Here is a 26,426-nt window from a genome sequence, read left to right on the forward strand (position 1 = left end):
CCTGGGCAAGGTGGTCTTAATGACACCCTTCCATTTTTGTGTTTACCTGTTTCATCCCCATTACTCTTGCCATGTTCAGGGTCAGTCTCGCTCTCTCTCTTCTGAATAGAGAAGGTGCCCCCACTTTTATTAATTAAAATACTTCTGTATTGCCCTATATTCAAAGATATAGAGCATCTTACAATGAAATCAGTTTTAATAAAACGACAGTTTTTTAAGTCTTATTTTTAAAAAAAATCATTTACTAGGTAATGAGCTAACCAATTTGAAACCAGTGGCTAACTGGAGATAGGGTTAGCATACCATCAGGTGTGGAGGACCTTTAAAAAAACTGCACAATTTCATGTTATTGGGGGAGAAACAGCTAAATTAGATGGCAAAAACAACACCATCTAAGGTCTTCTCTTCAGTGTTTGAGTTGGTACTAGTTTAGAAGAAGGAATAAAGTGAGGCTGGTTTGAATGCTACCTCTCTAAGGAAGTTTCTCTCCAACATTGGGTGCCTAAGATATTGTGTTGGACTACAGTTATCATCATCCTTAGCTAGGATGGGCAATAGTCAGGAATGATGGGATTGCAGTTGATGACAACTAGAGTCTCGAGGTCAAGAGTCACTTCATGCTCCAAGTGTTCTGGGACTGCAGCTATCAGTTTCCTCCAACAATGGCTGGAGGGCCGTATAGTTCCTGCTCTTTCCTAAGAAAAACAAGAAGTCCATGTAACACTTGCTGTATGTGTATGAAATTTATTTTAATATCTATCAGTTTTTCTTACTCTCACATTTAGTATTTTAAACTTCAGGTTCCTTTTGTTCTCAATACCATATGAAGAAATATGAGAATGTTGGTAATTTCATCAAAAGCAAACTAAACGAATTCTTCTCCATTTGTATTAGCCAAATTAAACATGTACAACCATTCCAAGCATTATGAGCATCAACTACCTACTTGTTATATAGGTATTAAAAGTATGGAGCTTCACAGGAGAAGAGAGTAGTGGAAACCCCGGCCTCAGATTTCTTTTTCTTTTCTTTTTTAAATTGCACTTCCTAGGTCTGGATAGTTAAATCTGTCTGTTTTGGTATCACACATATTCAATATTTTTGAAGAAAATCTTGAGTTCTTTCTATTATGAATATGAAGAAACATGTGAGTTTTTGTAAATTCTTATAAAAAATGAGACAAAACAAAATTGTGATCCATTTCTAATATATAGACCATAGTAACTGCATCTTCCTTTCTCAGTACAGAATATTGTTTATTTGTGTTACCAATACCCAGATCATTCTATCCATCCAAACCTGTTTCTACCTATCTGGTGTTCCCCTTCTGTATCATCATAGATGGCAACAGCATCATAAATGCATTCCTGGCTGATTTCAATGGCAAAGTCTTCAAAATCCAGCTGAAACAGAAGATGGCAGCATTCATCACCAAAGATCACTTTTGTGTTTATAGAGTATAATCACAGGCATGGGCATGAGGAAAGGGAGTTTTTGGAGGATATGGGTGAGAGGGTCCATTGGATCAATTATGGTCTGTGAGTACATGACACACAGAACACTTTCTAGAAAGTTGACTGTCTCCCTTCCTCTGACTAAGGCATAACAACGGTCCTTTATTACCTTTATGATATGTTCCATTGGAGCCTCAATGAGCCAATGGCATTTGGTGCTACTGGGGTATAAGCCAGGATAATTAGCCGTGTCAAACTTCCCTTCTTCGGTCAGAATGGCTACACTGCCACAGCCAGAACCTGTGATATATAGAAGGAGAAAAGCTGAAGTTGCCATTTTTGACAAGCATCCTCTCCTAGGCTTCATTAGGTAGAGCAACACACTGCCAAGTGAAGGCAAAGTGTTATTAAAAGTTGGGCCAATTGTGTCACTGAATGTATTATAAGAGGGGAAAAATATCTCAGACAAGTACATCTTTGAGCTTGCAGAGTTCATGTTGTGGTTGGTGTTATATGCCTTCAAGATGACTTTGACTTAAGGCAACCCTATCAAAGCTGGCTTTTTTAATGTTGTTTTTTAGCCAAGATTTATTCAGAGGCGTTTGCCATTGCTTCTCCTTTAGACTGAAGGAGTATGGCCTGGCCAAGATAATGTCTTGACCATCTTGTCATATCTTTTTAAATGTTATTTTGTTTTATCCATTCAGATTCTGCCTTTTTTAAAGTCTTTGGACCTAAGATATCTTTAAAAAATTAAAATTGACACAGATAAAATTTCACATCACTAAAAAACATACAATTGTTAAAATATAATTGAAATAGCAATAAAATTAAATGCAACTTAAAATATCACCATAAAAAACAACAATATGTTCATTGCAATACATTTATTAAGCCAAATCAAAAATACACAAAAATCTCAGTATTATCTTTTGGAACTGAAACTTTTTCCACAAGGCAAAAATGTTTTAAAATCCATGCAGGGGATGCATGGTTGTTAGGGTCATGTTGTCCATACCTCATCTTCAAATGGTATGAGAGCAAAGATGAATGAACGATACAATTATGCTCCAAAAAACTAGACCCTGTCCCCCAGGGTCTTGGGCTCATTAAAAAGAAAGGCAACAGAGGTAGAGCCATACATACTGGTTCCCCACTTGGGAATACAAATGGGTCCCTTAAAGATAGGTTGATGTGACAAACATTTTCACTCCAAAATGACCAACAGAAGCTCTGAAACTTTTGGAGGGAGGTTCTACTGGTCACTTTAAGGGACTCTCCCAAATTTGGATGGCGATGGTTTGGGGTTTTTTAAGACCCCAAATTTGAATGGGATGGGTGTGCATGAAAATGTTAGGAGTAGCCCTCCAGGGTCCCATTGGGGGTGATGTTACCCCCCCCCCCCCAACTTCATTTATTTATTTAATATCCCTATGCTACTTGACTTCTGAATATTTCATGGCTGTGTACCACAAAACCAATTTTAAGACAATAAGAACAACAACCATTTAAAAGACTAAAATACATTACTTCATTCATTACTTAAAACCAAACAATATTTAAAAAAATACAACAATTTATAAAGCTTTGTCAAATGTCCACTTCTAATCTAAGCAGATGTGGGGTGGAGAGAGAAAAAAGAAGAGTTGGGCCCGCTCCGCACGGGCATAAAGTACTTCCCCAGGACGTACTAGGGTTAGGAAAGGACATGCTTTACGCACACCCCTAACCCTAGTACGTCCTGGAGACGTACAAAATGGTGGTGGCCGTTCTACACGGGTGTTGCCATCTTGACGTTGCGGATGCCTAGCGTCCGCACATTGTGCGGCACTAATGACGTGCACCTAAAGGAACATGAGTACTCTCACCAATTCTAGTGCAGAGATGACAAAAATAATCTCTGAATCAATCATGACTGATCATGCTTTCCTCTTACCATATCTCACTCTGTCCTTCAGATACAGCATTAGCACGCCGCAACAAGAAGCGCCATTTGGGGGCTTCTTTTTTGTGGCGTGGAGGAGCCTCGCAGTTTGGCCGCTGAGGCTCCTCCGTGCAGCAAATGAAGGTGCAGGCAGCCCATCCGTTTTGGGCGGTCTGTAACGCGCCTAAGATGGTGTAGCAGGGAAATAAGAAAGATTGTATTATACAGAGATACCATATTTTGCCCCTGAACAGATTTTTGTCATAAGGAAATGAAGACAGAAGAAACAATAGGGGGAAAACAGGAGAATTATGATTTTGGAAGGCACTAATGTGGGGACTACCTATGAAATTCCATTAAGAAGGCAGGGAAAGGGCATGATAACTGTCTCACCTGGAAGCCCCTAAGACACCTGGAAGAAATTACCTGCTTCAGATGCTTTATGAACAGCAGTGAAGGTGAACTCAAAGCCCCCTCCAGTATTGCTATTGTCGGACACAAACGTGACAACAGCTTGGTTTGACTCTACCAGGAGAGGGGAAGGCAGCACACTTCCACAGATTTTACCTGAAGAGAGAGAAATAAAAAAAGAAGAGGAGGGCCAAAAGGTTAATTCATGGCAAGGATGCTAATATACAGTATACTGAAAATCAATATTAATAAAGCCAGCCTATTGCTGATCTCCAACAGGCTATCTATGATGTTTCTCTCCTGCCTCTCATTGAGACAGGTGTGGGACAATTCTGTTTCTTCACTTCTTGTATACACAGTGGCTCTTTCGGAATCCATTTAAAAAAAATAACATCTAACCAATTTTTCATTTAACCACATTAAACTATGTACATATAAATATATTTAGGCTGTGTGTATGATGTTGTAATTTAAAGACATAATTTTAATTTATCTACCAGTAGTTCTTTTTGTCACAATGCTTGCCATTGCATTCAGTGATATTTGGGGATTACAATTAACTCATAAATCATAATTAGTGCAAAAACATTACTAATATTACACCGCACTCTGCATGGTGTGGTATAGGAGGAGGCTAATGTAAGGAGTGATACCATGAATTACTGCACCAGGTGACACCAACCCTACTGATGCCACTGGGGCTAAGCACTTTAGAAACTTCCTTTAGAGCCTCAATGAAATCCTGAAGTGGATTCACTGTTCCACTGCCATAGAAGCCACCAACATCCACTGTATTTCAACCTGGATATACAATCCAAGTGTAAAAAAATCCTCAGTTATTTGGTTTCTAATCACTGACCAAATGAAGACTCAATCAACTGCAGTTATTTAAGTCTTGGGAAATCCATTCGTAGCCTCCATTAAGCCTTGATGTAACAGAGTGCAGCAGTTACTCTCTCTTAGCTTGACCTGCCTCATGAGGCTGTTGTGAGAATAAAGTGGAGAGGAGCAGCCTTGTATGCTCCTTGAATAAGGAGAGGATTAAATTCCACACACCTATTAACTCCTTCTTGCTTGAGCAGAAAGTAATGGAGTCGTGGTCACACCCAATCTGATCTTCTATGTCAACTCTGATGAACTGCACAAGTATGAAACTGTCCTCTGGCACAGATATGTTCCAGATACACAGGCTGCAAGTAAATAAACAAAGCCATCAGTTGACAGCATTCAGAATAAGAGCCTTGTCACATGAGAAAAGAAAACCAAAACAGATTGTGAAAGTAATGGCTTTGTTCATGTCTGTCTGCATGCCATCATAGCACTTCTGTTCTCTTCCAGAAGGAGATGGTCATACAAGTGTGCCTTTTGACAAACTGATTTTTCCAGTACAACAAAAGGCACAATGCTTACTCCTGTGTAGTCAGGATCCCAAATAGTCATGAAACCTATTGCCAAAACCTTCCATTATTGCATGTTCAGCCCTTCCTTCAAACCAACATGGCATATGACAAGAAACAAGTGGTCTTTGAGATATTGTAGGATTCAAGCTCCCATCATTCTCAACTACTGTCCCTATACAGAGTTTTAGCCCTTGCTGAGAAAGGGAAGAAGAGAGCCAGCTTGGTATAGTGGTTCAAGCACTGAAATATGGCTCTGCAGGCCACGGTTTAAATTCCTACCCAGACATGGAAACCCACCTTGGGCAAGTCACACTTTCTCAGTCCCAGAGGAATGGCAAACCCGCACTGAACAAATCTTTCCAAGAAACCCCTGTAATAGAGTTGCCAAAGGTCAGGAAAAACTTAAAGGCACACTACAACAAAAGATGGGGAGAAATTTGATTTGACACCCTTATGCAAACATTTAATTTGCACTTCTGCACCCAATATATGGTCAAAAAGATTCCTCTGGTGGCTGCCCTTGCCCAGTGTTTGTGATACAGTCCTCTGAGAAAAGATGAACACAAGATGTTTGTATCAGGGAAATGTGTGCACCAATGTGAATATACTGGGGAAAGTCATGCATGGAAATGTACTGCATGACAGGGAAAAAGGAGAAAAAACATGGATTAAACAAAGTGCATACCAAGCTGCATCTGTGCAGACGTGTGTATCAAAAGACATAGGAATTTGTTTCTTTAAATTTCAGTTAATGCAAAGAGAGAGAGAGAGAGAGAGATGGGATGGGATGGGATGGACTTATGAACGGAAAGTCAGAAATGGAACTTGACTGAAATCCTCCATCCTTGACTGTGTTTGTGTAGGCCAAGGCCTGCACAGGAGATGAGAGTTTTATCATGTGTTGCTCTGGTAAGGCAGGATGTAGGGTCTTGGCTGATAGTTTGATGCTCTGCTTAATAAATCCTTCTCCTTTGCAATGCAGATGGCTAAATCATTCAGCAGTGTTATGCAAAATCTAGTGTTATGGACTACTGCAAATACCTGTTGTCAAGGTAATTATCCTCTGTTAGCTGAGGGTGCCGAATGTGGCCACTTTCTCCAAACACCGACACTCCATGGGGATTGCAATTTGCTGGGTTGGGTGGAGACAGGTAGCTTGCTTTGGGTACTAAGCAAGTAGGGAGGAAATAAAAGTAAACTCAGCATGAATGTGAGGAATGTACATGCACAACGCTTGAAAACTGTCTTGCAGGGCTGATGTAAAGCTTACTGAAAGGGTAAGGAACAGAAGGTGTTGAACTCCAACTCCCCATCAGTTCCTGCTCCCACTATTAATGGCCAAGGAAGATGGGAAGTCCAACAACATCTGGAATGCCAACTGCCTCCCTCCTAGGTAAATGTTCGAGATAATTATTAATGGACTTTTAATAGCTAGCCATCATAACATATCTTCACTTTCAATATAAAAGGAAATCAAATAAATTTGAACTAGAAAACTGACTGCATTCATGGGAAGTCAAAAAGTTTAAGTAGAGGAGATATAAAACCTTTCCCTAAATGGAAAATTCCAGGATTCCAAATGATATTGCCATGGCAATAAAATTAAAATGATAGTGCTATAATTGTGTAGTGTGGAAGTGTCTTGTATCTCAGATTGCATCCCTTTTTACTGTGCCTTATAGTACTCTGAAAGAATACGACTGAGAACCAATCCCATCCATCAGTATAGATTACTATACATTCCAGCTCTTGGTCACTTCACACTCAAGTATGACTACAAAAAGACAAAAGAGTTACATACACTACAGAGTTACACAAGTTTCATTCCACTTTAATTGTCATGGCTCCATCCTAGAGAAACCTGGGACTGGTAGTTGGATGAGATACTTAGATAATCCCAAAGTATCCACAGAAGAGGACTGGAGATTAAACTGAATTTGATAATGTAATGTACAGGCACTCAGGATACTTTGAGAATTATAATTCAAGGAAATGTACTAGAGCTTTATAACAAAAAATTCCAAGTACCTCACCAAACTATGAATCCCAGGATTTTTTTTTTTTTTTTTTTTTTTTTTTTTTTTTTTTTTTTTGGATAGAGCCATAACAGTTCAAGTGGCTCTATCCAAGACCTCATAGTCCAGGAAATATGAGGTTCTATAAGAAGCAACTGGAAAAAAGGAAAAAAGAGCATTTTGTAACTAGTATCTGGGGTGAAATACTGAGCAAATCATGCTAGGCAGTTCTGTAGCACAATATACATTTAAACATTTGCTGGCTAAAAAGAGTTCTCACCAGTGATGATATTCTGGACAATAAAATCCAGAAGCTTGTCTACTTTAGAGAAGACACCTGGGAAACCCCTCCTACTGCTGCTTTTCTTGTCTGTCTGCCAGCCTTTTCCACAACCGATGCCCCAAGATGTGATGCCCACCAGGGTCCAGATGCCACTAGCTCTTCTACATGCCAGCGGACCTCCAGAATCCCCCTGAAACAAGACAGAGCAGCATCAGGAGCATTCCCTCCAGACAAGGAGGTTATAACACAACCTGCATCAGAACAATTACACGAAGAGCTATTACTCTTACTTACCACATCACATTTTGTAATTTACCACAGAACAAAACACCACAATATGGCAACCCACTGGGTGACCTTGACAAATGCCTATAATAATTAAACACAGCAAAGCGAACTCGCTTATTAAAATATGATAAAACTAAAAGCCATTCAAAGCACATTGGTAAAGACATTGTAACACCAATCCATTAAAAGCTCTTCCTCAGTAGTCAGTTATTTGCTAAAAGCCTGTCTGAAGTAAGAGATCTTTGTCTGTCAACATAAGGATGAAAGAGAGGAGGGTCAGTCAAGAACAGATTAGAATAAACAGAATTGAAGAAAAAAAGAGGTGCTTGAATAAGGTAGCTGCTAGCCCACTGTAAAAGGTTCAGTTAAGGACATAAACAACATAATGCAGGCATCTTATTAATATCTCTAATTTTTCTCATGTTTGGTTTGTAACATCTTGCCTGATGAAGAAGCCAGTGGAGCTTCAAAAGCTTGCAACAAGTATATTGTGCATTTTGACTGGTCGATAAAGGTATCACTGTTTGGTGGATTTTTACCAAGATAATGAGTTTGCTATTTACATGTAGGGAACTTTCTCAACTCTTGATGATCAGCTGGAACATGAAATCACAGGAAAAAGTCTTTTGGATAACCTCTTAAATTATTTTAAATTTTTGAATATTCATCAGAGCTTGAAAGCTTGATTTTTTTTACTCAGTGCTGCTATTTTCTACCTGGCATGCATCCTTTCCACCATCTGGAAAACCAGCACATAGCATGTTGTTCTGTATCGAAGGCAAGTTCAGCGTTTCTAGCAACTCACTGCAGGTCTTGCTGTCAATGATGGGCAGCTCCACTTCCAGGAGGACATCTGGCACAGAACCATCTGCAAAGGAAAGGAACCAAGCAATGTCCAAAAGGCTTTATCTAAGGAGCCTCAAAATGGTCCAACGTTGGGAAGACCACACTCTCCAATCTAGCTGCAAGAGCTTGCACCACAATTCTAGTTGAGGTCCATGAGTCAAATAGTGGAAACAGATATTCAATGCACTGAATGTGAACAAAGTTTGCATAATGCATCAGTATGAAAAACATATTCAGTCAAAATATTTATGCAGACACACTCACCAGTTAGGATGCTGGGCAAGTTATATTACTAGCAGAATAATTCTTTAAAAACCCTCACCCCTTTGCCGTTTAGATGCCAACATCATTGTGAGAGTCATAGGTGTGTTACTTCCTTACCTTCTGTGACCTTGCCCCATCCACTCACAACACAGAGAGTCCCAGCTTCAAATAGATCTTTATTGTGCGGAAGACAGATTGGCTGTACTTCGGCTCCTAAGGAAGGGAAAACACAGGAAGCTGTTTTAAAATTAGTTTTCTTTTAAAAATTAAGGGGGGTGGAGAAGTGTGTTCATCAACTAGAGGAGTTCTAGGAGTCACAACTCCAAAAGTAACTTTTCTGAGTTCTGCCTGGTATAATGTACCTTCCTGTGCCTTAATCCTTTTGTAGCTATCTAAGAGAACAGGCAGGAGGATCTACGTAACAGAAGTACAATACAGTACTGTACATAAAATTTGGCAAAACATTCTTTTACATAGGACAGAGCTACAGGCCGGATTCAAGCTGTTTCAATACTCATTCTCTCTTTCCCCCAAAATGGTAATTCCATGGAGGAAGATCCTCACAAGCAATATCTCTGTATCTTTACTGTTTTATTACTGTTTGTTGCTGTGTGCCTTCAGGTTTTTCAGGCTTATAGCGATATAAAGTGAACCTATCAGGTAGTTTTCTTGACAAGATTTGTTCAGAGGAGGCTTGCCATTGCCTTTCCCTGAGGCTGAGATGATGTGATTTGCCCAAGGTCACCCAGTGGGTTTCATGGTCAAACTGGGGATCAAACCCTGATCTCCGGAGTCGTAGTCCAGCACTCAAGCCACTACACCATGCTGGTTCTCTTTTTACTTTATTTATTCTCTTATTGCTGCAACTTATATTATTATATTTTTAGATTATTATATTACTGTACCTTCACTGTTCAAAAAAGGAAGAGATTCTAGGGATCATATTGCAAATACATATTTGACAGTGCAGAGAGGTGTGTACAGCCAGAGTGGTGTAGTGGTTTGACCATTGCCCTACAACTCTGGAAACCAGGGTTCAAATTTCTGCTCAGCCATGGAAAACCACTGGGTGACTTTGGGCAAGTCACATTCTCTCAGTCTTAGGGAAAGGCAGAGGTAAAACCTCCCCTGAACAAATCTTTCCAAGAATACGGTGTGATAGATTTGCCTTAGTCACCGAGTGCCAATTTTAAGAAAAAGTGTGGGAAATAATAATAATAATAATAATAATAATAATAATAATAATAATAGTCACCATAAGTCAGAAACAACCTAAAGGAACATGAGTACTCTCACCAATTCTAGTGCAGAGATGACAAAAATAATCTCTGAATCAATCATGACTGATCAAGCTTTCCTCTTACCGTATCTCACTCTGTCCTTCAGATACAGCAGTGCAATATCTGAATGCATGTATCCAAATCTTTTGAAAGCAGGATGAACAATAATTTTTGAGACTGGGATGTTCTGTTCTTCCTCATCCATGCTTCTGAGATCATATTCCCCCACAGTCACAATCAGATTTTTCACAAGTTTCCTGCCAGACAAAGGGTGACCTCAGTCATGAAAGGCATGGAGATAATGTAACCTGGAGAACATTGCTGGTTTAATATCTAAGATATATTTGTATCCCCTTCCAGTCCACAAAGGCTACCAAGGCAATGAACAACTAAAAATGGTTAAAACAATATAGATAATCCTGGCCCCAAGCCTTTTAGGGTTTTGTAGGTTAGAAGTATCACCTTGAATTGAGCTCAGAAGCAAATTGGGAGTACAGTATAGTTCTTGCAGGATCAGTGTTATATGGTATCTAAAATGCACACTTGATACCAGTCTAGATGTTGCCTTTCACACTAGCTGCAGCTTCTGAACACTTTTCAAGGGCAGCACCACAAAAAACACATTACAGTAGTCTAAATCAGGAGGTAACCAAGGTTAATATAGAGGATCCTGGGAATCTGCTGGGATTTGGTTCAAGGATCCTCTCATATCCAGGATACCAAAATCTGTCGATGATCAACTCCCATTATATATAATGACAGTAAAATGGTGCCCCTTATATGAAATGCAAAATCAAGGTGTCTTTTTTAAGTGTTCAAATTGTGGATGGTTGAAGTGAATGTGGAGGGCCAAAACTGTAAAGGACTGGCAAAAAACCACCTCTGAATATTCCTTGGCTAAGAAATGTCTATGAAATTCATGGAATTACTATAAATTGCCAGGTGATTTGAATGAACATACACACAGATGCATAAAATGGGCTACATAGATAGAGGTTAACTAGAATCATACCACTTGTAAGAGTCACTGTTTGTTGCCTCCTTATATCCTCGGAATTGCAGAAAGCATAGTTTTCCAAACTAATAATCCTGCCTAGTTAGGATCCAGTTAGGCTATCTTCATGTTAACAAGAGTAGGATAATGGCATCCCAATTTGTATATTCATTTTGGAAATATTAAAATGTAAACCAAAACACATTCCTAGTCAATGGTACTACCTCACTATTCCTCTATGAATAGGATGGGCAAAGTGTGACCCTCTAGATACTCATGTATTAGAATTCACATAAGCCTTAAGCAAGCATAGTAAGTGATAAGGAATGCTGGGAGTTGCAGTCCAACAACATCAAAAGGGTTCATAGTTGCCTTGGGTTCCAACTGAAGGAAATTGCTATTTTCCAGCTCAGAATTAATGGGTGTGTCTACATTCAAGGGGGGAAATGAAGCATGCTTTCCTGGCAGATGGTCTGTGCTACCTTACTTAGAAGCAGGAGTACAAGACTGGAAATTTTCTGCTGAACTTTCACTCACTTTCTGCCTATAGAAGGCTAATACGTTTGTCCAAAATACTGTAGGCTAGACTTCTCCATGAAGTATTAGCTTTCTATGTGCAAAGGGATCTTGTAGCACCTTTAAGACTAACTGAAAGAAAGAAGTTGGTAGGATGAACTTTCGTAGACTTGAGTCTATTTCCTCAGATGCATGTTTCTTTCTAAGTGAAGAGGATGTCTTATGAGGGAAGAATGCAAAAATGCAACTTGAATGTTTGAGATGTAAATGTCTAAAGAGTTTCCAGCAGATATTGCTTCTTCATGTGCAGATCAGCCACTAGAAGAAGCATTCCAGAGGTGCACAATCTGCATGTAGTTCTGAAAGAGCAACAGAAACACCTAATCTTTGATTCACTGATCAGAATTTCCCATAATCTGTGGTGCGAACTCTCTCTATATATATGTATTAAGCATGCACCTGATTTTCCGTCATATATATATATATATATATATATGAAGGAAAATCAGGTGCATGCTTAATAGAAAGAGCTAAATATTCCAAAAAAGCAAATTTAAAATTGTGTGTGAATTGGGGGTTGAGAAAATATTAACTCCAAAATGTTCAGAGTGCAGTGCTCTCTTACCAAACAATCTTTGATAACTTTTCCATGGATTGATTTTTAAAAACATCTCATTTTTATTGGATTTTTTGCCCATTCTACCATTGAGAGGCACAGTTAGCATATATGAGTTTTCTCTATCACATGCATCAACACATTTGCACAGTCAGATCTCTAAATCTGTCATTTCCTGCTATATGGGCTATTTGTACTATTCATTTCTTGGACAGATAATGGAGAAGGCATCCTGAAACAATCCCACACCCACATCAAGTACTCCACCTGCCACAAGAATTGTGTTCCCCAAAATACAGAGGTTGGAAATCTTGGGTGGGATACAAACCACCATATAGTACGTATTGTATACGTACTAGGGTTAGGAAGGGGCGGTGCTTCCGCACCCCCCTAACCCTAGTACGTATACAATACGTACAAGATGGCGGCGCCCCTTCCACATGGGCGCCATCTTTACGTACTGGACGCATAGCATCCAGACGTGTCGCGGCGCTAATGACGTCGTGAATGCGCCCTTGGCGCTTCGCGACGTCATCAGTGTGCCGCAGAAAGAAGCTCCAAAATGGAGCTTCTTTTTTGCTCCGCGCGGGAGCCGCACGGTTTGGCTGCTGCAGCTCCCGCGCGGAGCAAATGGCGCCGGTGGGGGAACGCCGCAAAGTGGCGGTTTGTATCCCGCCTTGGTTTTCAACTACAACTCTCAGATTCCCACTGTCAAGCAGCTTAGATAGCAAATCCTGGGAGCTGTGATCCAAAAAGCAATTTTGCCCAGCTCTGAACATCTCTTTCTGACAAATGCTTTCTTAGCTCAGACCTGCCATGGCTGTCCGCCAGGCACAGATGTTTGCCCTCCAATAATTCTTGAAAAAATCTCAGGATTCCAATTATCTTCTTGGTCTTCCAGATCTAGGGAACGCATTCCACATTTCAATCCTATAAGAAGCAGAAGAGATATCAAATTGGGGTTTAAAACAACAACAGTGCTTTCCGGTTCTACCTGGGAACAAGTCCTACTAAAATCAGAGGGTCTTCCTTCTAGCTAAACCTCTTTAGGGCTTGACTGAATCAGACTAAATGTGATGTATTTCACGCACTACAAAAGGCTTCAGATGAGGCAATGGTAAAAGAAAAACAGACACCTTTTCAGTCTTTATTCGATAAAGGGCATTGGATGGGAATATTGAAATATGTCTCCAACACAGTTTTGATAAATATATAATTATAGTAATTTCACCCAAGCCCTTTGCTATTCACCCTCCACTCCCATACTCCCTTCCATGAATGCCTTGAGTCCCAGTTTAACAAACAAAAAAAGAGGCAGGGTACAAATACAAATGTTCAATCTGATAATAAGTAATGTAATGAGGATAGGAAGGTCAGTAGAAAATCTCCATGGCAAAAATCATACAGGTTGAGTATCCCTTACCCAGAATTCCCAAACCAAAAACACTCAACATTCAAAATTGTCTACATGGGTGGCTGAGATAGTGGCACCTTTGCTTTCTGATGGTTCACTGTACACAAATTTTGTTTCATGCACAAAATTATTAAAAGATAAAATTACCTTCAGGCTATGTTTATAAGGTATATATGAAATATATAAATGATATTTCAAGTGTAAACCTTGGTCCCATCCCTAAAATACTTCATTATGTTTATGCAAATATTTCCAACATTCAACAAAATCCAAAATCTCAAACATTTCTGGTGCCAAGCAGTTCAGACAAGGGAGATTCAGCCTGTACCCCTGTTCTCAATATCCAGATGGGCACAATCCCTTTCCTAAAACACTACTGAGATTCTGTAAAGACTTTCTTGTCCTATTCTAAATATCAAATATGACATTTAACCCATTTTTTCTTGGAAATGCCTTGGACTTTTAAAAAATCCTGCAGTGGTTTTTTTTTTAAGTACAGTACTTGATAATACTGAAAATTCCAATAAAAATACTTAAGACAGGGAGAATATCATATATTACCCTCCTCCCCCAAATTCAGTACCTACAGCTATAATTCGTACCAAATTCTGAGCTTTTGGTCAGACTGGAGAAGCTTTGAGCAGACAATATGACTAAGATGGACAAAAAGGGTATCTAGTGCAAAGAAGCTTCCTATTTTAACTGCTTGCTCACCATTTTTATGTATTCATAACACAATTCTATTGAGACAGCCCTGCCTTCTTTGGAGAATTCGTGGCCAATGTAATTCAGTTCTAGCTCAACGGCCGCATGACCTCTATTGATAAGGTTGCAGTTTCTTTAAAAGGGTTGATTTCTACAAGTGAGTGGATTTTCTAGCAGAGTAGCTGTGTCTCGGGAATATACAATGAATCTGCAGGACATTTAAGTATAAATATTCATAGAAGGTCCAAGAAACACTAATGGAAATATTTGCTAGCGTGACTGCTGTTGAATACAGAAGTTAGGTTATGGATAATAATGGTACCATGGTATAAAGCACTGGTCTCCAGACAGTGGATCAGGAGTAGAGCATAGAAAAGTTACATTTTAGGCTACTACTTCCAGAATCTCACAACCAGCATGATCACTGGCCGTGCTGGCTGAGGAATTACAGGAGTTATCACTGCAAAAAGTATTTTTTATTCATTCTCTGCTCATGAAGTTCCTGCAAATGGTCACACTAGTGCCATCAGCATCATGTTTTTGTTTAAGAGAGAAAGAAAACACACATAAGGATTGCCAGATGCTGGAAGACAGGGCTTCTCTTTGTTATATGTATGTGCTTCAGTGAACTTAAGCTGGTGTATATATGGCGGAGTACACACCGCCAGAAATAGGTGCCTTCCCAGCACCTCCCTTTGCTCTGCAGGAGCGCCGCAGCAACCAAATTGCACGGCGCTGCTGCGGAGCAAAAAAGGAGCGCCTGGAAGCAGCTCCTTTTTGGGGCACCGTTGCGACGCCGCAAAGCGCCAGAGACGGCGCAGTGATGTTGCAACTGCGCCACCCCATTTGGAGGCGGCACAGCAGCAACATCTCCATTACACGCCGTGTCTGGTGGGCGCACCGCAGCTGCCGCGCCCTTGTCACATACAAGGGTTGCCGGGCGTGTGGGCCTAACAAGTTGTTAGTTGTTTCACTGCTATTCTTTCAAGAGATGAATTACAAGGACCTCAAATGTTTCTTGTTTGCAAAGTTATCAATTCATTGACATTCTACCAAAGTATCGTGGTGGGTTAGTCAAGGAAGGAAAACAGTACCTGAGTCGAGCTTCTCAAAGTCCGTTGTTTGAGAAGCAGCAAGGGTTACAAGCTTCTGGCTCTTCTGTTGAGATGACAGCAGCAAATCTTCTCTACTCTTCAACTTGTCTGTTCTTAAAGCCCAGTTGGCTGCAAAATATAGCATCGCTCTAAGGAAAACTGGTGACTGGGGGTTTTAACCAGCCTCTTTGCCTTGTACTCTCCCATCTTTCAATCTTTGTGTGATAAGATCAAATTGCAATCATCACATGCCATTGCTCAAAGGAAGCCATGATGTTTCCCTTGGAACTTTTCAAGCATTTGAATAACTGCTTTAGCTTGAGCAAGTGTAATCGTTTTCATGTTAGATTCCAGTTGTTATTGTCATGTGCCTTCAAGTCGTTTCCAACATACAGGAACGCTAAGACAAACCTATCATGGGGTTTTCTTGACAGGATTTCTTCAGAGGTTTGCCATTGCCTTCCCCTGAGGCTGAGACCATGAGACCTGCCCAAGGTCACCCAGTGGATTTCATGGTCAAGCTGGGAATCAAATCCTGGTCTCCATCTATTGTGACACCAGAGCTCTGAAAAAGGCTAAATGTCTCACAGTTCCTAAAATTCCTTAGCATTGAGCCAGGGCAGTTAAAGTGGTCTCAAACTGGATTATTTCTGCAGTGTGTTTTGGACCACTGTCCACAACAGTCATAGCTATTGGCCAGGGACCATATCGATCAATCCTCTATCATCCCACTTTTGCAGATGCTTTTAAAGTGTCCCAGTTTCTATCCCCTCCTCCCACTTTGCCCTCAGCTTACTTGAAGGTTTAAGAGTCCTGTATATAGTTTTATTTTTATTGTTTTAAAGTGTTTTAATATGTACTGATTTTAACCACTTTTATCTTTTAGACTAAATTTTATTCTTTAATGAGTGACGTATTTTAATACTACACTAGTTTAAATCTATTTTAATGCCCCCCTTTGTATCTTTTTCATTGTATTGTTTTGTAATTTGTAAGCTGCTTTGTGTCTCAGTTGTGGAGAAAGAGGGATAAAAATAAATATAACAACCACCACTTCACCACACTGGATCACTGGATTTTGTAATGCGAGCAGTAGCCTGCTATACAGTGGGCTAACAGACAAACTGCAAGTGAGATAGGAGAAATGGAAAACCTAGTAAGTAAGTTAATTTCCACTATATAGGCTACAGTTAAAGGCACAGATTCAAATGCAGGACAAGAGGTACCAACCTATTATCTAGGCATGTTTACTCAGAAATTCAGAGGGGTTACTCACAGGTAAGCATGGATAAAATTGCAGTCTTAGTGGGAGAAAAGTGGCATACAAACAAACAAACAAATAAATAGTTAATTTTTCCCCAGAACACTCGTTTGCAGAACTATTGGAGGATCCGCAGAGATCTAGGCCAAAAACTCTGTAATCTACTGGAAAGCTTCACATAGGTATTTTAAACAGAGCCCCCCCCCTTTTTTTTTTTTAAACTGACAGCTTAAACTTTTTAACAGCCATATTTGTTGCTTCTTGATATCCAAAAGAACAGGAAAGCACCCAGCAGCTCACTCACTAGCCTTGAATGAAAACACCTCCCAAATCCTAATTTGGGGTCCTTGGATTCCATGAAAACTAGGACACCTGTGGCCAAACATTTGTGTGAAGAGGGCAACAGTTATTAATGAAGAAAAACACACAAACTAAGGGAGGCTGCAGCAGTTGCTTTTGCCAGAGCCTATTGGGAAGGGAAATAGTCCATTCCCTCTTCTCCTTCTGCTCTCTTCCATTGAGTTAATTGAGTGCCAATGACTTCTGCATTTTGAATTCAGTTTACAACAACCAAAACAAGCTGAATACAAAGGGGAAGAGGAGAAACTGGGACATTTTAAAAGCAACTGAAGAAGCAGGATGGAAGAAAATGAATTGGGACATTAGGAGGGAATGGGATTGGTTGTCGTTGTATGCCTTCAAGTCTTTTCCGACTTATGGCGACACTAAGGCGAAACTATCATGGGGTTATCCTGGCATACAGAGGAGGTTTGCCATTGCTTTCCCCTGAGGCTGAGAAAGTGTGACTTGCATACTTACCATATTGACTGATGAAACACACTGAGAAGATAACCCACAGCAGCAACCTCATGGCACATGCAATACTGTACAAAGCTTTAATGCCAAAACTACTTTCTCATTCAGCAAACAGGTAGGCTCAAAGCAGACTTTTGCTATGCACTTAAAGGGGTTTAAATAGCAATATCCTCTTTCCAGGGAATTCTGCAAAGGGGTGGGGCTCTATGGAGAGAGATTTTAGGCAATCCTGTTTGGAACCAGCCAATCACAGCTCAGGAAGTGCTGGGGCGGGGATACAAACTAGGTTTGCCTCTTCAAAGAGTCAAGGTGTGTCCACAGCAGTTTGATACCACTTTAACTGCCATGGCTCAATGCTATGGAATCTGGGATTTGCAGTTATGTGAAATATTTAGCCTTCTCTGTCAGAGCTCTGTGCCCCCCCCCCCACTAAACTACAAATCCCAGAATCATTCCATTGCATCAAGCCATGGAAGTAAAAGTGGTGTCAAACTGCTTGATTTCTGCAGTGTGGCAGCAGCCTCAGATAGGGGGAAGAGGGAATAGAGCTAGGGCAGTCAAAGACTGGAAGAGTATCTAAATTGAGTTTTTGGAGCCGTGTATGAGGAAAGAGTTCAGGGATAAGAATCATAGAGTTGGAAGAGACCATAAGGGCCATCCAGACCAACCCCCCTGCCATGCAGGAACTCACAATCAAAGCATTCCCAACAGATGGCCATCCAGCCTCTATTTAAAGACCTCCAAAGGAGACTCCACCACTTTCCAAGGGAGTGTGTTCCACTGTCGAACAGCTCTTACTGTCAGGACATTCCTCCTAATGTTAGGTGGAATCTCTTTTCCTGTAGCTTGCATCCATTGCTCCAGGTCCTATTCTCTGGCGCAGCAGAAAACAAACTTGCTTCATCCTCAATGTGACACCTCTTCAAATGCTTATACAGGGCTATCATATCACCCCTTAACGACCTCTTCTCCAGGGTAAACATACCCAGCTCCCTAAATCTCTCCTTTGGCATCCAATGACAGCTGACACTTCATGTCTGCAGCTTTCACTTTTGTGGATCTGATTATTTGCGGATTCAATTAAAATAAGGAGCTCCTATACATTCAAGGGCATCTTGTATTTTCAGATGAAAATGCGCTTTACATGGACAGTGAGGGAGTGACTGACTACTAAATTTGAAGGAGTCTCATCTCTCATGTGCCCGCAACTAATGAGTTATCTTCATGAGGGTCTTCATGAACTACCTGCTACTAGGTTGGCCTGTTGCTCCTTGGTTTTGATATGCTGCCCTATAGAGGTGTCATCAGAGCAATTTAATTATCCTTTTAGGATGTCCATGAAAACAAGATTTCCAAAGTGCAAGTTCAAAAAGTGCTAATTCTGATATAGTTTGAGTGATACAACTTCCCCTTCCGTTCCTCCTCCTGCAGCCCAATCTTCTTTGGAGTTGAATATTTCATTGCAGCACTAATGCTGATGGGTTGTATAGATGGGAAATAAATTCCATTAGTGGTGTCCTTTCTAATGGCAAATGAACACCAATGGAAACAATCCAGAATTTTTAGATATTTTCAGTTGACTTATTGGAATGTGAATGTTTGCAGTTTAATGTGATTCATGTGGTCCTCTACCTGTAGTTGGAGTTGCAATGTCTAGCATTTTTCACCACTGGCTATGTGGCCTAGGGCTGGTGGGAGTATCAGTCCAACAACATTGGCATTCACATAGTGGGTCTCTCATGCACAGATGTAAACACACATTAGTGCTGCAATGAAAGATTCAACTGTACGTCTCTTCAGACTCATTTAAAGCAGACACACAGAAGAAACACACAACACATTTCTCATTTTTATAGAAAATAGACATTTATATACATCTGCTTTGATGAAAGTCATCTTTGATCATAACATCTGTAGGTAAAATTCATTCGTAAGCTGACAATGAAAATAAAGAACTCTCCAAATTCTGTTATCACTGATATACATCCCACTGTTAATTTGTGCATTTATTAAACAAAAACAGCCAATCCTTTAAATTAAGAAAGACGAAAGAGATGCAAAGACAGAAACACTACAACTATGCAACGAATGTCTGCTTAGCAAAGGTGATTAATGGCATCCTGCTTTGAGAGGCCATAGATCATGATCCAGAGATAGTTCTCAAAAAAGAATTTTTGACAAATCCTATATGGACACTACAAGGAAGTTCAGCACATATTTGCAGAGATTATACCATCATAAACATTGACACTTTTCAAAAACCATTGATAAGCCAAAGCAAGTGATCTTGTTGCTTATTATTAAGTCCACAAGGAAGCAGATGGCTAACTATTGCACTTCCCCTAAGGCAAAAAAATACATCCCTTCAGGGATCAGTTTTCACAGATGACAAGCAAGTAAGCAATAAATGAAATGCACAGAGCAATGCAAACAAGTGTCAAAGCATGCAAGGACTTTGGTGTGTTCTGAGGAGAGCATGGAAAGTTCCGTTCTGAACTACAGAATCCGTTGGTCAAAAAAGAAAGAAAGAAAGAAAGAAAGAAAGAAAGAAAGAAAGAAAGAAGCTTTCTCAAGCTGGCTTTCCTAAGTATATGAACTATAGGCTGTGTACAGATTAGAGCTTTTGAGAGCTGGTGTTGGAACCTGCAATATCACACATATTTTGTGGGGTGCCATGGTCTTGGGCCAAATTTTGTTTTGTAAGTTTTATACCCCCATATGCTACAACACTGCCGTACCTTTGCCCAGAAACACAGCCATGGCAGCCATCATAAGCGTGTGTATGTCTTGTTGTGATTGTCAATTGGCATATGTTGGGAAGCGACTGTAGAGAGCACATGCTTTGCATGCCAAAGACCACAAGCTCAATCTCTGGTGGTTCTAGTTAGTTGTTTTTCTAAAGGTCCTGTAATAATCTTAAATATTCTAAAAGGCACCCAATCCCATCTGATTTTGGAAACCAAGCAAGGTCAGCCCTGGTTAGTACTTGGTTGGGAGATCACCAACAAATACCAGGTGCTATATGCTACATTTCAGAAGAACTAGCAAAATCACCCCTTGAATATTTCTTGTTCAAGAAAATCCTATGAAATTCATGGGATTGCCATAGGTTGACAGGCAATTTGAAGGCACATGCACAAGTGATGGTGGAGGGGAACACTTCATGAGATGCTAGAAAACCACTGCCAGCTAAAACAGTCTAGACAAAGCAATGATCTGACTTAACAGAATCTATCTTCCTAGGTTCATATGCCCAGTGCCTGTAAACTGCAACACACTTCTCTGTCTTGTTCTACCAAGCCATTTGGACATAAATTATTTATTTGTATTTCATTTATGAAAGCAGAGGCATTTAAGCACACATTACACTGAACATATACTGTATATACTCATGTATAAGTCTAGAAATTTAGGTGAAAAAATTGACCCAAAAAACCTAAGTCAACTTATCCACGGATCAATGTAAGTACTGTATCTTAACTCTTATTTAAAAGAAGGAACCATCCCCTGGTGAAAAGCAAGAGTATAATCCGTCCTGGAAGCACTTACCCTCTGTATTCTCTCATCCATCCAGCCTTAAGACTAGGCACATATGCCTGCTGGAATTTTGTAAGTTCTTTGACATTGTTTTACTTTGCTTCATCCTTCAGATCCTTTGCTATATGCCCCTAAGTTTTATTCTCGACTTATCCATGGGTCATAGCAAAATCCATAATTTTGGCCACAAAACTTGCCCTCAACTTATACATGAGGTCGACTTATAGTCGAGTATATACAGTAGGTAACTCCTTTTTTAAAAATGGGATGAGCCACTTTCTAACACTTGATACCTTTTCCCTACTAATTTCAAGAATGCTGCTGTTATGTATCTCCAAAGTGACTCCAATTTGAAGCATCTCTATCCTTGGGTTTTCTTGGCAAGATCTATTCAGAGGGTTTGCCACTGAGTTCCTCTTAGGATAAAAGAGAAATGTCCAGGGTCACCCAAGGGGTTTCCATGGTTGAACAGGGATTTGAAGTTTCCTGGCCTAGTCCTAGTCCAAAACTCTAACAAATAGATCACACTGGCTCTTCAAGAACATTATCTTGCTTTTAAAAAGCCTTGTTTCTCCTGGACTGCAATGCTCCTGCTTATGAACATTATGGAAATTTGGTTAAAGATGCCATTCAGACTATTCTGTAGTACATTCCCAGGCATGAGAACTATTCAGAACTAGTCCCTGTGAGTTCATTGGGGCGAGTACAACATTGCAATCAGATTCAGAATTAAAATTTCAAAGAATTCAGTGGGACTTATTCTCAGGTAAGTGTATATAAGACTCGAACTTAAGTCAATTTTGCAACTTGTGCGGAGCAAGGGAAGGTGGAGTCAGTTGGAAACAACAACCTATCTTTGTAACCTCCCCAATGTTATTTTTATTCCATTATGCTACTGTGCTGTATCAAGAGTATTGCTACTATGGCATTAAAAGGGGGGGGGGGGCAACACTACAGTAGTACTTCTCAAATGTTTGCACCCCTCGGAAATATCTTCCTATATACCTGCATGTAAAATGCCACAGGGTGCCTACAGCTTGGAAAACTATCTTTTTGGACTACAAATTGCAGAATCCTCCTATCCAACAGGGCTACTAGGAATTGTACTCCCAAATGTTGCTCCTACAAGCTGGATTCTGTGAGCTGTTTTCAAAGTTACTTTTGCATGTCCTGCTTAACCAGACAACTTGCCCATCTAGGCCAGTGCTGTCCACTCAGTATACCTGTGCTAAATCAGGACTACTGCTGGTGCACAAGGGTCAAAACACACTGCAAAAATAATGCTGTTTGAGTCCACTTTAACTGCCCTGGCTCAATACTAGGGAACTGTAGTTTTGTGAAACATTTAGCCTTCTCTGTCAGAGAGGTCTGGAACTACAATAAACTACAATTCTCAGGATTCCCTAGCGCTGAGCCAGGGCCATTAAAGCTGATCAAACTGGATTATTTCTGCAGTGTGTTTTGAACCAAGAGCAGCACCTCTTCAGGACTTAGGTAGAAGCCTTTCCCATCACTGGCCAGCCAAAGATGTCACGGATTAATTCAGGGACATGTAATCTCATGTCAAATCTGTGTTAATGTTCACTGGATCTCAATCTATTTGCACAATCTATCAGGAAGTTCTTATTTTATAGGTATTTGCTGAGTAGAACCTCCTAGGGAATTATGCTTTGCTTGCCACAGTTGTTTTACTTGGAATATTTATGCTCAATGGGTTTCTACTTTACAATCGCCTCCCATCCACTTAAAATGATAAAGAAATGTGGATGATATAGTAGGTTTAAGTCATGGGCTAAAAAACCTTAGCTGACTCAAGGTCAAGCTTTAATTACTTGCAAACACTATTTTAAAAGTTTAGAGTTATATTAAAAATTGAAACCAAAAATGTGCTGCACTTCTTCCAGTATTTAAACCTTTGTCTGTATACACCATCATCCCTGATTTACATAGCAGTTTTTATTTATATGGCTTACATTTTTCTTGTATTTGCCATCATAATGTTCCTGTGAAATACAACACTCTGCTATACCTATTTCACATATGGATAACTGATGCTAACATATAATGTGCAGAGGCAGTAGAAACAGAGCTTGAACCCAAGTCTCCCAGCTCTCGTTTCACTGGGCCACATTACTAAACCATTAAGGCCACTCAAAGTTAACTTGCTATTCTCAGTAAAGGGTGCTTTCAGATGGTTTCCTAGTGGTACCAATCAAAAGGCATTATAAAGTTATTCTCTCCCTTCTTAGCAGATTTTCTGTGGTGAGACAACCCCTTCCCCACAAAAAACCCTGAAAAGATTACTGGAAAAGATGGACAGTTACAGATTTTGCTGTCTAAACCAGGAATATTAAAAATATTCACAAATGTTCTCATCTTGGAATGAAAAAAAACATGGCAGTCATTCCTGTACAAAAGCAAAAAGACCAGCATCCCTATTTTTTGTTTTGTTTTATTGTTTTTGTGAAAAATCATTTCATTTTGTGGCGGGGGAACTTGAGCAAAAACATTGTGGGCATTTGTTTGCAAAAAAGTGCCAAAATGCAACAAATTTTAAAGAAAAAATAAACAAAAATGCTTTAAAGAGGGAAAAAAGCACAAAAAATCTTAACCAGCAGGGTTTTTGTTGTTACTGACATTTTCCAATTCTTGCATGCAAAACAAAACAAGTAAAGATTTACATCCCTAGCCTGGATTCCTGGAAAATGCAATGAATCAGGCAGGCTGCTGCACAAAAAAAGATAATAAAAGCCTTTACCAGAAGCACCCAAAGATCTTAACAGCCACTTCTTTGCTATTCTAGAATAGTTTCAGACATTTCAAATTTAATTCAACTTTCCCCAAACTGCCCTCCTCCCAGCAACCATAGGTTATAAAGGGCTGACAGTTGCCAAAAGGCCCAGGGCAGTATGGCCCTGCCAAGTAGCAGGAATCATTAACCATTCCCCAGATTTCTAGACATGTGGTAAGAACGTTCTCATTATTTGGCAATATAATATAAACAAGAGATTTATGGAGTATGCACATGTATGCCAAGGAAAGTTATCAGTTTGTAAATGGTCTTTCGTATTCGCTCAATGACAGTAATTCCACAACAGTCTTCTCCAAATCTTCTGAAGATGCAGATTACAGTTCCCATTCTCCCCATGCAACATGCCTAATGATCAGCAATCAGGGGGAGCTGTTATCAGAAATACTTGAAGGGAACCACATAAGGAAAGAATGCTCTTACAAGCAATTCACAATGGTGCCAATTTTCACCAGGAGGCAGGAATAAAACTACATTACAGAGCTCTATATTTTGGCACTTTGTGATGCACAGGTCTGGTTGGGGCTTCTCTCCGAAGAGTGTCTGCAATCTCAGTGATACCATCCAACAGTTACGTTGATGGAGGTCCTTAAGATCATGATCTTGATCAGTGAACATTACAGTTGAGCTAGTGAATGAAGACAAGGAATCCTCATTTGAGTAAGCTGTCACTTCCTTTATCACAACCCTCACAAAAGGGTTGACAGAAGTATGTACCAAGCACTGGAGACATCTGAGAACTCAAGGAATATCAACAGAATAATTTAACATACATTCCTCCACTGCCTTGTAGCTGCTACCTTCTCTACCTTCATAAAAATAAGAGCAATAGCCACATGTTGAGTTACATTTCTAGTTATGAAAGATACCATCTAATTTTTCTTCACACAGAGAAATGTGAAATATATGGCATTTTTATTATGTTGAATAAATAACACTCAAACATGAAAAACCCAAACTCAGTAATATGAACTCTCTTCTCTATCACATATTTTTGTCAACAAGAGAGGAAATAAAATTTCTACATGTCAAAAGAAAAGATGTCTCAAAAATCCCATTCTTCACTCATTCTTCCAAGTCCCATAAACACATCAAGGATACTTGGAAAAATTTATATTTTCAGACTAGAGCTCCCAGAAACCCCCAGATGGCATGGCAGGTTGCGGGGGGGGGGGGGGGAGGAGGTCCTATTGTCTCTCTTATTGGCCAGTGTACAAAGTGGCCACCAAGGAAGGTTCAATGTGCTTAGCAGGCTTCCTAAGGCCCTACTTCTCACAGAAACCTTTGTGCCACCTCCTCACAAGCTGCACTCAGGAGCTCCTCCTGGATCAGCCTCCGAGGCAGCAGAAGCATCTGTGGCTGAGTGGGAGAAATCTCACATGCATGGCTCTCACATTTTGAACAACATAATTTTTAAAGGAATAGCTGTGATCCCTTAACATTACTGAAATATTCTGAGGTGCGCTTCAGCTCTTTCTAGAGATGTTCCTTTCCATTCAATGATTTTCAGTAAAGCAACCTTGTTATTTTGACCGAGAAAAGAAGAAGCCCTAAACTCCAACCACTGGTGTGATATCTTGTATATAAACATCACAAAAACAAATGCTTTGCATGCAGGACTTCTTTTTCTGAAGTCACACTCATGACTGAAGTACGCAGCGGAAAATAAGGTGTATACATTTCCATCTTGGATGATGGACTGCAATTTCCCAGGTCTTGTGACAATAATCACTGGGATGACCTAAGATGGCTGCTATTTCCCTCAGCTATGGCTACCATTGCCTCTTAGCAAGACTGAACAAAGTGGACCATCCTATTTAGTCCTCAGTGAATCAGGCCATTATTTCCACTTCCAACCATTGTCCCAGTGTGTTATTTTAATTTTAAGAATCAAAGATTTCAGCATTATATAAGCATTCTCTCTATAAATGTTAATGGTATGAATGCTAATGGTATGAGGCAAATCCACCCAAGCAAACATCTGGATTAAGATTAAGTTTCCATCCAAGGTACAGCATATCCAGAGACCAGCAGCAGGAGGACTTCCATAGCTTTGGCAGTTTCGGTACAATTCCCATATATGGTCCTCTTGTTCTGGGTCACCACTGCACCCACAATTCCTTTCAGCTGGCTGCTGTTTTGAAGGAAAACTGTGGCTTTTATAGCACTTGCTCATCACTGGGAGGCATACACTCAAAGGGATGATCCTGTTATGTTCTCTCTTTAACATTCTGTAGCCGTTTCTCCAAGCGATCCAGTTTAGCCAAATTCTCTTTTAGCAACTTGCTATTTGGAACGAGCTGTAAAGCCTTCTCATAATAGTTGCGTGCAGTGATGTAGTTACCCTACAAAAAGAAAGGCAAGGGAGGAGAGGAGGAAAGGGGAAAAAGCATCAGTAGCAGCATCTCTCTTCTCTCTCTCTCTCTCTCTCTCTCTCTCTCTCTCTGGCTTAAATGCCATAATCTAAGAGCCCTATTATCTTAGTTTCTCTTAAATGTG

The 26,426-nt window shown here is 40.1% G+C and overlaps 2 protein-coding genes across 4 annotated transcripts in view; both read right to left on the minus strand.

Annotated features, from left to right (window-relative positions):
* Window positions 1–17,636, minus strand: part of OVCH1 (ovochymase 1) — a 49,101-nt gene extending 31,465 nt beyond the window's left edge. Inside the window, 13 exon segments of the mRNA XM_089526603.1 lie at window positions 1,310–1,403; window positions 1,624–1,754; window positions 3,805–3,945; window positions 4,846–4,979; window positions 6,231–6,357; window positions 7,485–7,677; window positions 8,492–8,643; window positions 9,003–9,098; window positions 10,250–10,422; window positions 12,545–12,558; window positions 13,103–13,221; window positions 15,505–15,633; window positions 17,585–17,636. Of these exon segments, the coding sequence (XP_089382729.1) occupies window positions 1,310–1,403; window positions 1,624–1,754; window positions 3,805–3,945; window positions 4,846–4,979; window positions 6,231–6,357; window positions 7,485–7,677; window positions 8,492–8,643; window positions 9,003–9,098; window positions 10,250–10,422; window positions 12,545–12,558; window positions 13,103–13,221; window positions 15,505–15,633; window positions 17,585–17,636 (1,555 nt within the window).
* Window positions 17,637–19,463: 1,827 nt separating this feature from the next.
* Window positions 19,464–26,426, minus strand: part of TMTC1 (transmembrane O-mannosyltransferase targeting cadherins 1) — a 208,854-nt gene continuing 201,891 nt past the window's right edge. For all 3 annotated transcript variants that reach the window (XM_089527817.1, XM_089527816.1, XM_089527815.1), the window contains one exon: window positions 19,464–26,272. In XM_089527817.1, the coding sequence (XP_089383943.1) occupies window positions 26,138–26,272 (135 nt within the window). In that variant the 3' untranslated portion in view covers window positions 19,464–26,137. The remainder of the gene's footprint in view (window positions 26,273–26,426) is intronic.

Source organism: Sceloporus occidentalis, unplaced genomic scaffold (genome assembly GCF_023333645.1).
Source record: "Sceloporus occidentalis isolate IW3139 unplaced genomic scaffold, rSceOcc1.0.p SCAF_5, whole genome shotgun sequence".
Lineage (NCBI taxonomy): Eukaryota > Metazoa > Chordata > Lepidosauria > Squamata > Phrynosomatidae > Sceloporus > Sceloporus occidentalis.